General features: G+C 39.5%; 1 protein-coding gene and 6 non-coding genes across 10 annotated transcripts in view; 1 reads left to right on the forward strand and 6 right to left on the reverse strand.

Annotated features, from left to right (window-relative positions):
* LOC145481960 (uncharacterized) overlaps positions 1 to 12,505 on the forward strand; it is a 40,898-nt gene that overhangs the window by 2,824 nt on the left and 25,569 nt on the right. For all 4 annotated transcript variants that reach the window (XM_081460539.1, XM_081460540.1, XM_081460541.1 and 1 more), the window contains exons 2-11: positions 2,184 to 2,253; positions 2,499 to 2,574; positions 2,992 to 3,097; positions 3,374 to 3,466; positions 4,250 to 4,381; positions 4,802 to 4,930; positions 6,186 to 6,314; positions 6,948 to 7,082; positions 7,837 to 7,971; positions 11,302 to 11,430. In XM_081460539.1, coding sequence (XP_081316665.1) covers positions 2,184 to 2,253; positions 2,499 to 2,574; positions 2,992 to 3,097; positions 3,374 to 3,466; positions 4,250 to 4,381; positions 4,802 to 4,930; positions 6,186 to 6,314; positions 6,948 to 7,082; positions 7,837 to 7,971; positions 11,302 to 11,430 — 1,134 coding nt within the window. The remainder of the gene's footprint in view (positions 1 to 2,183; positions 2,254 to 2,498; positions 2,575 to 2,991; positions 3,098 to 3,373; positions 3,467 to 4,249; positions 4,382 to 4,801; positions 4,931 to 6,185; positions 6,315 to 6,947; positions 7,083 to 7,836; positions 7,972 to 11,301; positions 11,431 to 12,505) is intronic.
* On the reverse strand, positions 8,265 to 8,383 carry Trnal-caa (transfer RNA leucine (anticodon CAA)). Its single transcript has 2 exons — positions 8,346 to 8,383; positions 8,265 to 8,310 (listed from the first exon to the last, which is right to left on the reverse strand). It is a non-coding gene; the product is annotated as a tRNA-Leu (tRNA).
* Trnal-caa (transfer RNA leucine (anticodon CAA)) lies at positions 8,620 to 8,738 on the reverse strand. The gene is made up of 2 exons: positions 8,701 to 8,738; positions 8,620 to 8,665 (listed from the first exon to the last, which is right to left on the reverse strand). It is a non-coding gene; the product is annotated as a tRNA-Leu (tRNA).
* On the reverse strand, positions 9,145 to 9,263 carry Trnal-caa (transfer RNA leucine (anticodon CAA)). The gene is made up of 2 exons: positions 9,226 to 9,263; positions 9,145 to 9,190 (listed from the first exon to the last, which is right to left on the reverse strand). It is a non-coding gene; the product is annotated as a tRNA-Leu (tRNA).
* Positions 9,681 to 9,799, reverse strand: Trnal-caa (transfer RNA leucine (anticodon CAA)). Its single transcript has 2 exons — positions 9,762 to 9,799; positions 9,681 to 9,726 (listed from the first exon to the last, which is right to left on the reverse strand). It is a non-coding gene; the product is annotated as a tRNA-Leu (tRNA).
* On the reverse strand, positions 10,143 to 10,261 carry Trnal-caa (transfer RNA leucine (anticodon CAA)). The gene is made up of 2 exons: positions 10,224 to 10,261; positions 10,143 to 10,188 (listed from the first exon to the last, which is right to left on the reverse strand). It is a non-coding gene; the product is annotated as a tRNA-Leu (tRNA).
* On the reverse strand, positions 10,954 to 11,072 carry Trnal-caa (transfer RNA leucine (anticodon CAA)). Its single transcript has 2 exons — positions 11,035 to 11,072; positions 10,954 to 10,999 (listed from the first exon to the last, which is right to left on the reverse strand). It is a non-coding gene; the product is annotated as a tRNA-Leu (tRNA).

Here is a 12,505-nt window from a genome sequence, read left to right on the forward strand (position 1 = left end):
TGAGTGCATACGCTTTTTACTTTGTCAGCTTCATGGTTCAAGTTGCTTGCAAGAACATTACGGCACTGACGTTTATGTCTAAATTGTTTTTGGAATTTTTACGCAAATACGATGACTAAGAAAAATGTTTTGTAGGTACAAAACGCAGTGTTTTTGGTTTTAGAGTAGACACGCCCTTGTACTTGACTCTCTTGTGCATCATTTCAGCAGAATCCAGTTTTCTACGAGATATTTGGGCTGGTATACTCTACCTTACATTTCGAAATTTGGTTACTGAACTAAAATGATTACTGGCCTGTTTGGTTATGATGTTCATTTCAACGATTTTAAAATTTTTAGGTACCAGATGAGGTGTTACCGGCTTGTAAGCGAAAGCAAAGTGTCATGTCGGACCCAATCTCAATTCTCTACTGTTGAAGTTTTTTTTTGTCGTTGTTTTAATCTCCTTTAGTTTGATTAGTTTGTTTGCTTCTGAAAAAGACTTTCCGGCTCGTGTGTAATATTTGGGAAGTAGTTGTGTTAGTATTGTTAGTTCTTATCATTGAAAATGTTGACGGGTAATTTCTCACGCGCGTGAAATCCTGTCTGTTTAAGGTGGCTCCCTATAGTTTTACGATCGCACGCGCGCTTAGCACAAGAGCTAAGGTAATCTGCGCACGCTCAAAGGAAAACGTCAATGTTTTTCGATATTTTATGACGTCAACATGAGCACAAAAAGCAAAACTGACTGTGAATATTCTCGCTTTTCCTTCAGTGAAATTCCGTAAACTTTGGCCGACGGGTAATATATACTTCACTTTAGTTGAAGCTCGTTTTTTCAGGGAAATCTATCTGACTGGTTTTTCCGCAGCGGTAAAAGACATAAACGTGACAAAATCTTAAAAATTGCTTTTCCAAACCCTACTTTTTTCGTGTTTAAAATTTGTATCCCGCCGGATTTAATGTACTGTAAAAAAAAATTGGAAGATTTCATCCAAGGGTATGCAATAAAATCACAAATAAAGCCATAAAAACGGTAAAAAACGCACTTCATTGCTTATTACATGCTATAAGTTTGAGAGAACTGGGTGTTAAAACGAATCCAAAAACAGCTTCTAAAACATAACACTAGCGCTCGGAACTCGACAAATCGTTACTCTATTGAGCCACCTTAAGTTGAAAATACCCAGTAAAGGAGCTACGTCACGGTTTACGTATCTTGAAAAGTTTAGCCTAAATTTTTCAGCTTCGTCATTTGTAAGCTTTCGTAATCCGTATTAATCTTCTCCGTCCTTAACCATCCTTGTTCCTTTTATGGTTTATTATTATCTCTGTGGTGTTTTTCTATCTTAGTGAACTACTGTTTTCAGCTTCCCTTCAATTCAAGGTTATTCTTTGCGTGGTCAAAGCAACTCAAAATTCCATGAATGAGCTCCTTTAACATAAAGCGGCGAATTTGAAAATCTGACGTTTGCCAGCGTCAGCTCCTCCTGGGGATTTTGCCTTCATATAAGAACCCTTCACGTGTCCCTTTTAGTAGGAAGGACAAAGCAGCTGATCTTCGTTTCGTGAGAGCCCGACCAAACACACACAATTTTAACCCCGGGGGGTACTCCCAGAAAAGTTGGGTGGGGATTTGGGACCCACTTCCCAAAACCCTTACCCTATTTATGACCAAAATCTGCGATTTTTGGTACCCTATTTATGACCTGACCAAATATTCAATACCCTATTCATGACCGTTGCGGCTGGCACAGTTGCCTTAAACATAAGTTATGAAGAGCTTTTGTCGACGGTTATTGATAATGATGAAAAAGTAGCTTCTTCCAAGAAACATACCCAATTCGAGACTAAAGTGCTAAAACCATACCCTATTTAAAACCAAAATGGCCAAAATCGACACCCTAGTTATGACCAAAACGGCTTAAAATCCCTACCCTTTGGGGCTGCACATACTTATATAGCCCATATAGGGGAGTACCCCTCGGGATTTTAACAAAGCACGTTGTAAAATCGTTACCTGCTACACACTGATCCAATATAATTCAACAGAGTGACCATACGTTTACAACAAGTTGCACGAAATAATGTTGAAACATGATGCCTCGAAAGGTGGCATGCGTTTAGCTGGACTTAGACAATAACCTACCTTTTGACCACAATTTTATTTGACCATTTATCTTTTATCTATATTTATCTTATAGATTTCGACGAATGTTCTGTGCGCAACGGAATGTGTCAACAAAACTGTGTTAACACATACGGATCCTACAGGTATAGTAAAGTTGTGTAAAGCTGTCCTATTTGAGCGATTTTCAGTTGAAAATCATGCAAACTTGTTATACTCGATCGTGGTGTATGGAGAACTTGTTATATTAACTCATACTGTTATTCACAGTGAAATGTTATTTTCTGTCCTAAATTGCGGCGGTTTTGCATGTTTTTCCTGTTTCTACTCTGTACATAAACCGTGACTCGATGTAAGAATTACTCAAGGTTCAAATATTTTATTTTTATAGGTGCGAGTGTGGAAGTGGTTACGTGGTCGCACCTGGAAACCCAAGGCGATGCTTGGATTCGGACGAGTGTAAGCTGGTAAGTCAAAGCTTTTGAGTATCCGGCCCCGTATATCTCTCTTTTCACCGTTATGAAATTAGACTTGTATGTTCCATTGTATTATGTGACGAGATTGTGCCATTCAAAAAAGACATCCTAAATTGGAAAATGTCTTGAACTATCTACTGATGCTGAATTATACACCCGGTTGGTGAACGCTTTTCCTTTCCATCAGGGGTTCAATCTCTTTCCAAAAGTACTCAATAGATTACGTAGCCCATCGTCCTATTCGGGGCCTGCGTTCAACTTCTATATAGCGCGTGGGGAAGGCGGAATTTAGGGACTGCACTATAAATCAAGTTATTCGTTTCTAGCTAAACACAATAGCAAGCATGCGTTATTTTTCTTTTTTGTTTTTCTTGTTAGCAAATGCAAATCAGTCTTCTTGCATTTCAGGGAATTTCTGGTTGTAGTCAGGGCTGTCAGAATACTCTGGGTTCTTTTAGTTGCTTTTGCCGTAGAGCAGGGTATGTTTTGGATTCAGATCAACGATCGTGCAAAGGTGAGATATGAAAGCTATTGTACATACAAAATGGCCTGTACTTATTAAGCGGGCAAATTTAGACAGAAAGACTGACTGACTGACAGACCGACAGACAGACATGCGAGCAGCCAAACTGACTGACGGACGGATGGGCTGAATGACTGACGGACGGACGGACGGACAGACGGACTGATGCACGGACTGACAGACGGATGGACAGAGAAACAAAAACCGAACAAAGTCAAGTGTTATAACACTAGTAATGTTCTGTGAATATTATTTCTCCTTTCACAGTTTTGTTCATTTTCACTGAACGTCCAACAGCGCGGTCATATGCGTTCGAAGACTCAAGCGTTACGCAGCCAAAAGAGTTACAAGGACTCCAAGGTAAAAGAACAAGTTTATGGCATTCTATGCTAACCCACAGTGCTGCAACATGTATTGTCTTCCCTTCATCCCACGAGGAACACATCTTTCTATACTTTACTGCAAACCTGTGCACTAGGTGTTCGAGGTAATGTTAACTAGGCATTACTTATGTTCAGTGCCCGCTATTAAGGTCATTCCCCAGTATTGCATCGCGCCTCCCTACTGCGCATAATTTCACGCGTGATTAGCGCGCGCGCATTAAAAAATGGCGGCTTTTTCTTTACAGCTGAACCTCGCCACAGAGGTAAATCGTCATTTTCTCGCAAACTAGTATGGTGACCTATCATTTTCTTCTGTTGTTTTGAATTGAGTAATAAATTTCTCTGTGTAAAATAAATATGGACCAATTCTCAGTGTAGAACAAAAAGCAATCGTCGGAAACGTGAATTTAGCAAGCAATCGTAACTACAATTATGGTGCTATTATAAGAATTTATGTGGATATAACAAGGTGCTGTTGCTCCTAAATGAACATGGGGACCCCTCATTTTTATTTCAAAATTCAAGTTCCTACAATATAAACAATCCATAGGCAAAGTTTCACAAAACTCTCAGTGCAGGTTCTATTTCAGTGGAATGACCTTAAGTTTTTGCGAAAGCTAATAATACCCCTTTGACTTTTAAACAAAGTTATTGATTCATTCTAGTTGCGCCGCCTAACTTGGATGGTATTTGAGATGTGAGATTTCTTGGAAGAAGTGGTGCATTAAGAATTGACACTCTACTTCCTTTGCCGTTTCAGCCTGTCCCCCAGGGTATATAGGCCCCGGCTGTCGTTTGACATGTGACGATTGTCAAAATGGCGCTCGGTGTGACATCAGAAATGGGCATTGTGTTTGCCCTCCTGGCTGGACTGGAATTTTATGTGATGATCGTAAGTAAAAACAAGATCAATGAAGCTTCGAACCTGTAACTGCTGTGCACTGGCATAAAAGACTTATGTAGGTCTCAATGTTTATAGAAGGCAATCATATCTCTGCACCCGTGATGAAAAATTGGTCAATGCTACAGAATCTACATTTTTCAAGGAAATCACTATTGAAACTTAGATCTGAGTGAGCATATGACATCACTTTGGCAACATAGCAAAAAACAGAAGACCCATTTTATCCTGCGAACGCAGATGTACTTCTCGCTGTCGCTTGTCTCCGCCAAAAGTTATTTTCGGGATAAACAAGCGACAGCCACAAATACGTCTCCGTGTACAGGCTATAATCATTCGCCATTTGTGCGGTTCCCATAAAGGCAGAAAGCGTTAAAGTAAAACTTTGCTCTCTTTTGTCCATTTGACCAGACTGTCCTGAAGGCACTTTTGGAAAAGATTGTGGGAGCAAATGCTTGTGTAAGAATGACGCGCGGTGCGATAACGTGACTGGTACATGCACCTGTCAGCCAGGATTCGTAGGCGAGCTGTGCGAGGAAGGTTAGTGACACGTGACACGTTTTCAACTCGTGCACATTCTGAACATAGTTAAACCTTCGCGGCGGTATTTGTGGTTAGAAAATCTCAAGCAAATCGCAATTCAATCGTTAACAAGGCCTAACTCAGAAATGGCAACATCTAGATTTAACTAAGACTTTAAGTGGTCTTTTGGTTTCAAAAAGCTTTAAAAAAAAAAACTTTGAGGGGTAGTCTTGGTACCACGTTAAAGTACTTCGTACGATGACTTCAAACATGAGCTTTTCCAGGTCACATGCCACAATAGTTAATGAATAACTGGCTCCTAAGTGTTAAAAGTTGGCCTTGATTATAAACACGATAACGTACAAATGAATGGTTCGAGAAGCGAATTAAGTTCATCCTGTCCATAAAGAAGTTGTCTGCAGGACAAACCTTAGAAAACAGTGTTTTGAGGATTTTTTTCTTGTGAAAATGGGAGAAAGTTTACTAATAAAAATTAATATTAACTGTATCGACTGAATAATAGGGAAAGCACTTCATAAATTGCAGATTTTAGAGATTTACGACCTAGACAATTGTGTCCTTCACCAATATTGAAAATTTGACAACATTCGGTTGCAACCCAATGGAGATATCGTGTATGAAATATTGGTGACCCGTCTATTTGGTGGTTTTGAGAAATAAAGCTTAAAGTTTTACTTCGGTCTCCGAAAGCCCAAGTTAGCCCTGTGAACGGGGCGGAGGGTGCAGAGGCAAGGGGAGGGGGTATATCGAGAGGTTTTACATAAATGTTCCATTGAATACCCGAATGCGCACCGGTCATAGAAATGTTAACCAAGTATAAGGGGCGTATAAGATGGTACAGGAAACAAAGTTCAGCACCATGACGCAAATTTCTCATAAGTACACGTCTCTAAAGCTTTCCTGTAAAGTATCAGTTAACATGTACTAAATTAAATCCATTTTGTAAGTACTTTTGGACTGTAAACAATCGTTGCTAAAGGCCTTGCTATGTTAAAATATAGCTACAAGTGTGCAGATTTCTTAATTTAAATGTAAATCAAGGAGTAATTAAAGCAAAATCGCTTCAAAGTAAGAAGAGCTCCTGATTACAATACGTTAACATTTATTAACGACGTAGCCAAAGGTGAGAATCGGCTGCGTTCTTTTCCCTTGTTCCTAGTTTTTAACTTCTCCGAAATCGTCAGATTCTTGTTTATATTTAAAGATGTTGTTAAATCACTGATAAACCAACCATTTCGGCATGTCGCGCTAGATTGTCCTCCTGGGTTCTATGGAGCTGCTTGTCAGGAGCAGTGCGCATGCGCTCACATGGAACCTTGCCACCCAGAGACTGGAACATGTAAGTGTGACCCAGGATTCTTTGGGGCCCGCTGCGCTAAAGGTAATAACTATTCTGTTTCAAGCCTGGCTGGCTCATAATAGTCAGTTCTCAACTCGGATGTGCATAACATGAAGCACGTACCTGTATGGTCATTCCACTAGACGGATACCTTTCCAATGCAGATTGCTAAGGTTACCCCGGCCCGAGCATTTTGTTAGGTTTTCCGAAAAGTTGACAGGTGGTTTAGCTCAAATATGCCAAGCCAAGGGACCTTATGCATAAAACAGTCACGAGGATAAACATTCACCATGCTGGATGGAAAGCGTATTATTATTGATGCACTGCACTGAGACATCCACACTGGGGAATGGTCAATCTAGACTGATTGAAGTCGCTTTGCTTTGGAGGCTGTCGCATTCTTCAAGATTCTTTTCCCTTCCAGCATGGTGGACTGATTTTGTACCACATGACCATTTTACGTAAAGAGCTCCGTGCAAGTAGCATTTAGCTGAGTACCTATGTTAAAAGGCGGAATAACCAGGCACAGGAAAAAATATTGGTTATAACGCCACGTTCTTTTTTCCTACGTTGTTTCGAGATTATCTTCGATAAGCTAAACTGAGGAACATAGCGTTGCTTTGGGGCTTCCGACGAACATTTTAAAATATCAAAATGAATTTGTTGTCTCCACAGAGTGCCCTTCAGGATCCTTCGGAGCAGGGTGCAAGGAGATGTGCAAATGCCAAGTTGATCACACTGAGAGGTGCCACCCTGAAAATGGCGCATGTGATTGCAAGCCTGGTTACCGAGGAAAATACTGCACAGAGAGTAAGTACCAGAATTATATGTGAAAACTCTGTTGGCCGAATTGTTTTCATATGTAATGAACAACGTTTGGAACAAGCAGAGAAACCTAAAACGTTTATTAATTTTAATTACGTGAGCTGAATAACTCTGGGGGATGAGGATTGGCGATAGAAGGAATGACGCTTTTTAAAAGTAAATTTCGGGGCTTGCATGCAAAAATATCTTCTGTTAGTTAAGATGGTTTGCTGGCTTCATCCTCATTGTTATAATTAATAATAATAACGATAATAATAATAATAATAATAATAATAATAATAACAAGGTTTATGGTAGACACTCCGATCTTTGTTTCGTAGTAAGACTAACCTTTTGATTAAATCGCTTTTTATGCGAAATTGGTTATTGACGCTCAGCGACGAATTTTCTTGACGTACGTTTGTAGGATGGCCTCATGGTTAGTGCGCTCGACTCCCGATCGAGCGGTCCGGGTTCGAGCCCTGGCATTGCGTTGTGTATTTGGGTAAGACACTTTACTCCCGGTGTCTCTCTCCACCCAGGTGTATAAATGGGTACCTGCAAGCTTTATGCTGGGGCTAACGCTGGGATGGACTAGCATCCCATCCAGGGGGGAAAAGACATGCTCTTAGTCGCTTCATGCTACAGAAACTGGGATAAACTCCGGCCTGATGAGCCACTTGGCTCGTATGCAGACTTTACCTACTTTTTCTTACGTTTGTAGATTTGACTAAAGTCTATTTATGATTATCTTCTACAGAATGTCCTAAAGGAACCTACGGCAAACACTGCCTGCGAACATGCAACTGTCCGAACTCTGGGAGTTGTGATCACGTGTTTGGCACGTGTGATGTCATGTGTCCCGCGGGCCTGACCGGAACAAAGTGTCAAACAAGTAAGAAATAATTTTGCTTTGGAGTAAGCGCAGTGGTGGTATGAAATGTGGCAGACATGTTTCCACTAAAAATAACTATAGATATAAAAAATGATGTCTATTAAAAGGGTTATTGAACATTGAGAAATTTAAGTCTAAAAAGTCTTTAATCGACATTTATGCACATTATAAGAAAATCGATATCTGAGACCAATTTCACAGCTTTCTACCATTTATCAAAACAAATTTTTGGCTAACGGTAAGAAAAGTTTAATTTCGTAACAATTTGTTTAAAAGGAAATAAAATAGCTGCTTGTCAGGAGTGGGATTCGAACCCACGTCTCCATTCAGAGACCAGAACACTCGCTACCAATCACATGGTAAAGGAATCTCACCTTGAGTCTGGCGCCTTAGACCGCTCGGCCATCCTGACTACACAACAAATGCTTTAATATTTTTGAAGTTAATAAATATGGAACCAAGACCTTTACTAAAAATTCATTAACTTACAAAATATCTTCGAATTTTATGAGATATATGTCACCAAATTCCAAATCAAGATTAAAAGAAATGCTCTCCAATCAACCAGACAGCATTAGTGATAGCCAGGAATAACGATAAGTTAAAAGAAAAACAGTGTGACAACTTGTTCAAAAAGAAAATGTGATTTGTCAGGAGTGGGATGCGAACCCACGCCTCCATTCGGAGACCAGAACACTCGTTACTAATCACATGGTAAAGGAATTTCACCTTGAGTCTGGCGCCTTAGACCGCTCGACCATCCTGACCACATACAACCTACTGTAGAATTTTTGATGCTCAATAAATATTGAACCAAGACCTTTTCTAACACCTCATCAATTTACAAAATAATCTTTCAATATTCTTATCAGTAAGGATTTAGTTATGCATAAACAAGCAAAAACTAACGATAAAAACCAATTCGCAGAATTTGCATTCCTTAATTTTCCTTACCTTAGCAATGGCGTCATGAAGACACCGAAACTTCGTTGGTTTTTTTTCGTTAGTTTTTGCTTGTTTATGCGTAATCTTTGAACATAGGAGATATATGCCTGACGTACGAGCAAATTCCGAAACAACATTAAAAGAATTGTTTGACAGCATTATTGGTAGCCTGGAATAACGATTAAAGTAAAAACAGTGAGGTAACTTGTTCAAAAAGAAGATGCGGTTTGTCAGGAGTGGGATTCGAACCCACGCCTCCATTCAGAGACCAGAACACTCACTACCAATCACTTGGTAAAGGAATTTCATCTTGAGTCTGGCGCCTTAGACCGCTCGGCCATCCTGACCACACACAAACTGGTGTAAAATTTTTGATGCTCAATAAATATTGAACCAAGACCTTTTCTAACAACTCATCAATTTAAAAAATAATCTTTCAATATTCTTATCAGTAAGGATTTAGTTATACATAAGCAAGCAAAACCTAACGATAAAAAACCACTCGCAGAATTTGTATTCCTTAATTTTCCTTACCTTAACAATGGCGTCATGAAGACACCGAAACTTCGTTTTCTTTGTTCGTTAGTTTTTGCTTGTTTATGCGTAGTCTTTAAACATAGGAGATATATGCCTGACGTAGGAGAAAATCCCGAAACAAGATTGAAAGAATTGTTTGTCAATCAACAAGACAGCATCATTGGTAGCCTGGAAAAACGATTAAAGTAAAAACAGTGTGACAACTTGTTCAAAAAGAAGATGCGGTTTGTCAGGAGTGGGATTCGAACCCACGCCTCCATTCGGAGACCAGAACACTCGATACCATTTAGATGGTAGAGGAATTTCACCTTGAGTCTGGCGCCTTAGACCGCTCGGCCATCCTGACCACACACAAACTAATGTAAAATTTTTGATGCTCAATGAATATTGAACCAAGACCTTTTCTAACACTTTATCAATTTACAAAATAATCTTTCAATATTCTTATCAATAAGGATTTAGTTATACATAAACGAGTGGTGTCATGAAGACACCGAAACTTCGTTTTCTTGTTTCGTTAGTTTTTGGTTGTTTATGCGTATTCTTTGAACATAGGAGATATATGCCTGGCGTACGAGCAAATTCCGAAACAACATTAAAAGAATTGTTTGACAGCATTATTGGTAGCCTGGAATAAGGATTAAAGTAAAAACAGTGTGGCAACTTGTTCAAAAAAAAAAGACGAAATCTGTCAGAAGTGGGATTCGAACCCACGCCTCCATTCGGAGACCAGAACACTCGTTACCAATCACATGGTAAAGGAATTTCACCTTGAGACTGGCGCCTTGGACCGCTCGGCCATCCTGACCACATACAAACTAGTATAAAATTTTTGACTCTTTATCAATATGGAACCAAGACCTTTTCCAAAACTTCGTCAATTTACAAAGTAATCTGCGAATATAGGAGATATATGCCTGACGTACCATCAATTTGCAAATTTCCAAACAAGATTAGAGCAGGATTCAATTGAGTGTACGTCGTAAAACCAAACCGTTTCAATTACTTGCCAATTAGACTACTTAGTCAATCTCAAACCGTAGTAAAACCAAAACCAACAACAACGACAACAACAATTTTATTGGTACTCAGATCTAGAATTAAAGTTTACAAAAATAAGTTTTAAAATAAAGTGAGTACATGATGGCCCGAAATAGCCTTAATGGGCTAATTAAGACTGGGCAGCCATTCTTAGTGATTACAGCAATTATTTATTAGGGTCATTTACTAGAAGAGGAAATAAGAAAAAGACACATGCATTGCAACAAAACTCAAAGCACGCACGAAAAAGACTAAGTATACATACAGATTTAGTGAAGAAAAAAAAGTTGGATAAACAGTGCATTAACGAGAAGAGTTATTGCCCGATTACTTTCCTTACTCAGGTTAAAACCGATCGAAAGTAAATGTCTACCAATCAGCTATACAGCATCATTGGTAGCCTGGAATAACGATTAAAAGAAAAACAGTGAAAAACTTGTTCAAAAATAAAATGCAGTGTGTCAGGAGTGGGATTCGAACCCACGTCTCCATTCGGAGACCAGAACACTCGATACCATTTAGACGGTAAAGGAATTTCACCTTGAGTCTGGCGCCTTAGACCGCTCGGCCATCCTGACCACACACGTTTTTTTAGCACAAATATGGTACTTGCGAACTTAAGCTAGGCGAAACGATGTCGAGGAAGAAAGAGGTATGTCAAAAACGTCGCAATTTTAAATGCCCTTTACTGAAGGTGCCATTTCTAAAGACTTGCTTGAATATGCCAGCTGAGTAAGATAATATAAATAATAACTGTTTAAATATTGTCATTTTTTTCTGTTTCTTTTCTTTCTCGATGTTCTCTAGTATGCACACAAGGTACGTTTGGCCTCGGATGCAGTCAGCGGTGTCAGTGTAGTGATGTTGTGACATGTGATCCCGTGACAGGCTCGTGTATCTGTCCCATGGGGAAGATGGGTCTTAAGTGTGATAAAGGTAAAATGGCGATTTTCACTCCGTTTTCCCGAGTTTCAGCGCTAAGTTGCAATAGTTTGTTGCAATTACTTGCTGTGATTGCATATCCGTGAAAGTCTTCAAGAAAAGATATTTGCTTCATATTGTTGAGAAAACGTCGTCAGAAAAGCATTAAAATGAGAAAAGAAAAATGTTTTCAGCAGTAGACAGTGTACTGTTGGAGGCCAATCCGTTTAGCTGATCAGTTGTAAGATGATTACCTATTACGAATAGGTTTCTATTACCTATTAAAGGACAGAAAGAGCTCGTTGTTTTAAACATTAAAATTTCCTACAGAAAGCTGCCAATGCTATACCAGCTAAGGCTTTCTCGTGAAATACAGTTATAATGCGGCGTACGAAAGCTGGTTAGTGGCCTGATAAATCGAACTGCACTGGCATTGTTCTTTTACCTTCAAACGACTCAGTTATGCTTATAAGGGACCGTTCATTTTTTATGAGGGAGGGGGGGCTGGTGGGATTTGGGAAGCACCATTTAAAAATCGCATGACCCCCCCTCAGCTTACCAATTTTTTCACATGGCCTCCCCTTATAGCGGTCATTTTTTGGGATGACCCCCCCCAAAAAAAAAATTGAACAAAAAATATTTAGATTTCAACTTTTTTAATATTTCTCTATTATTCCCCTACTTCACATTATTGTGCTCACCATGAAGACAATATTTACAAACCCTATACTACAGAGAGCTGTTGTTTAAAAAACAAATCAAAAGAAAGAGAAGTCAATTTCGGATCTCCTAGTTATGGCTCGCCCTGAGCGTGTGGCATTTGGCCTCTCATTGGCATCTTCCTCATCTGAATTGATGAATGCAAGAATGACGTCACTTGAGTCATCTTCTCCCCCAGAGTCAATGGCATCACTGTCATACTCATCGTTGTCACTTTCATCCGTTTCACTGCTGTCAGCACTTGCCCTGTTGTCATTTTGTGTCAATGTCCTGGCATTTCTCAGTGTTGGTTGGCCAGTTCTGAGAGGACTCTTCTGCTGCAAGCATGAATGTCTTACAATTGCCTTTACTTTCTCACTCTTGCTGCTTT

The sequence above is a fragment of the Orbicella franksi genome, chromosome 3 (genome assembly GCF_964199315.1).
Source record: "Orbicella franksi chromosome 3, jaOrbFran1.1, whole genome shotgun sequence".
In the NCBI taxonomy this organism is placed as follows: Eukaryota; Metazoa; Cnidaria; class Anthozoa; order Scleractinia; family Merulinidae; genus Orbicella; species Orbicella franksi.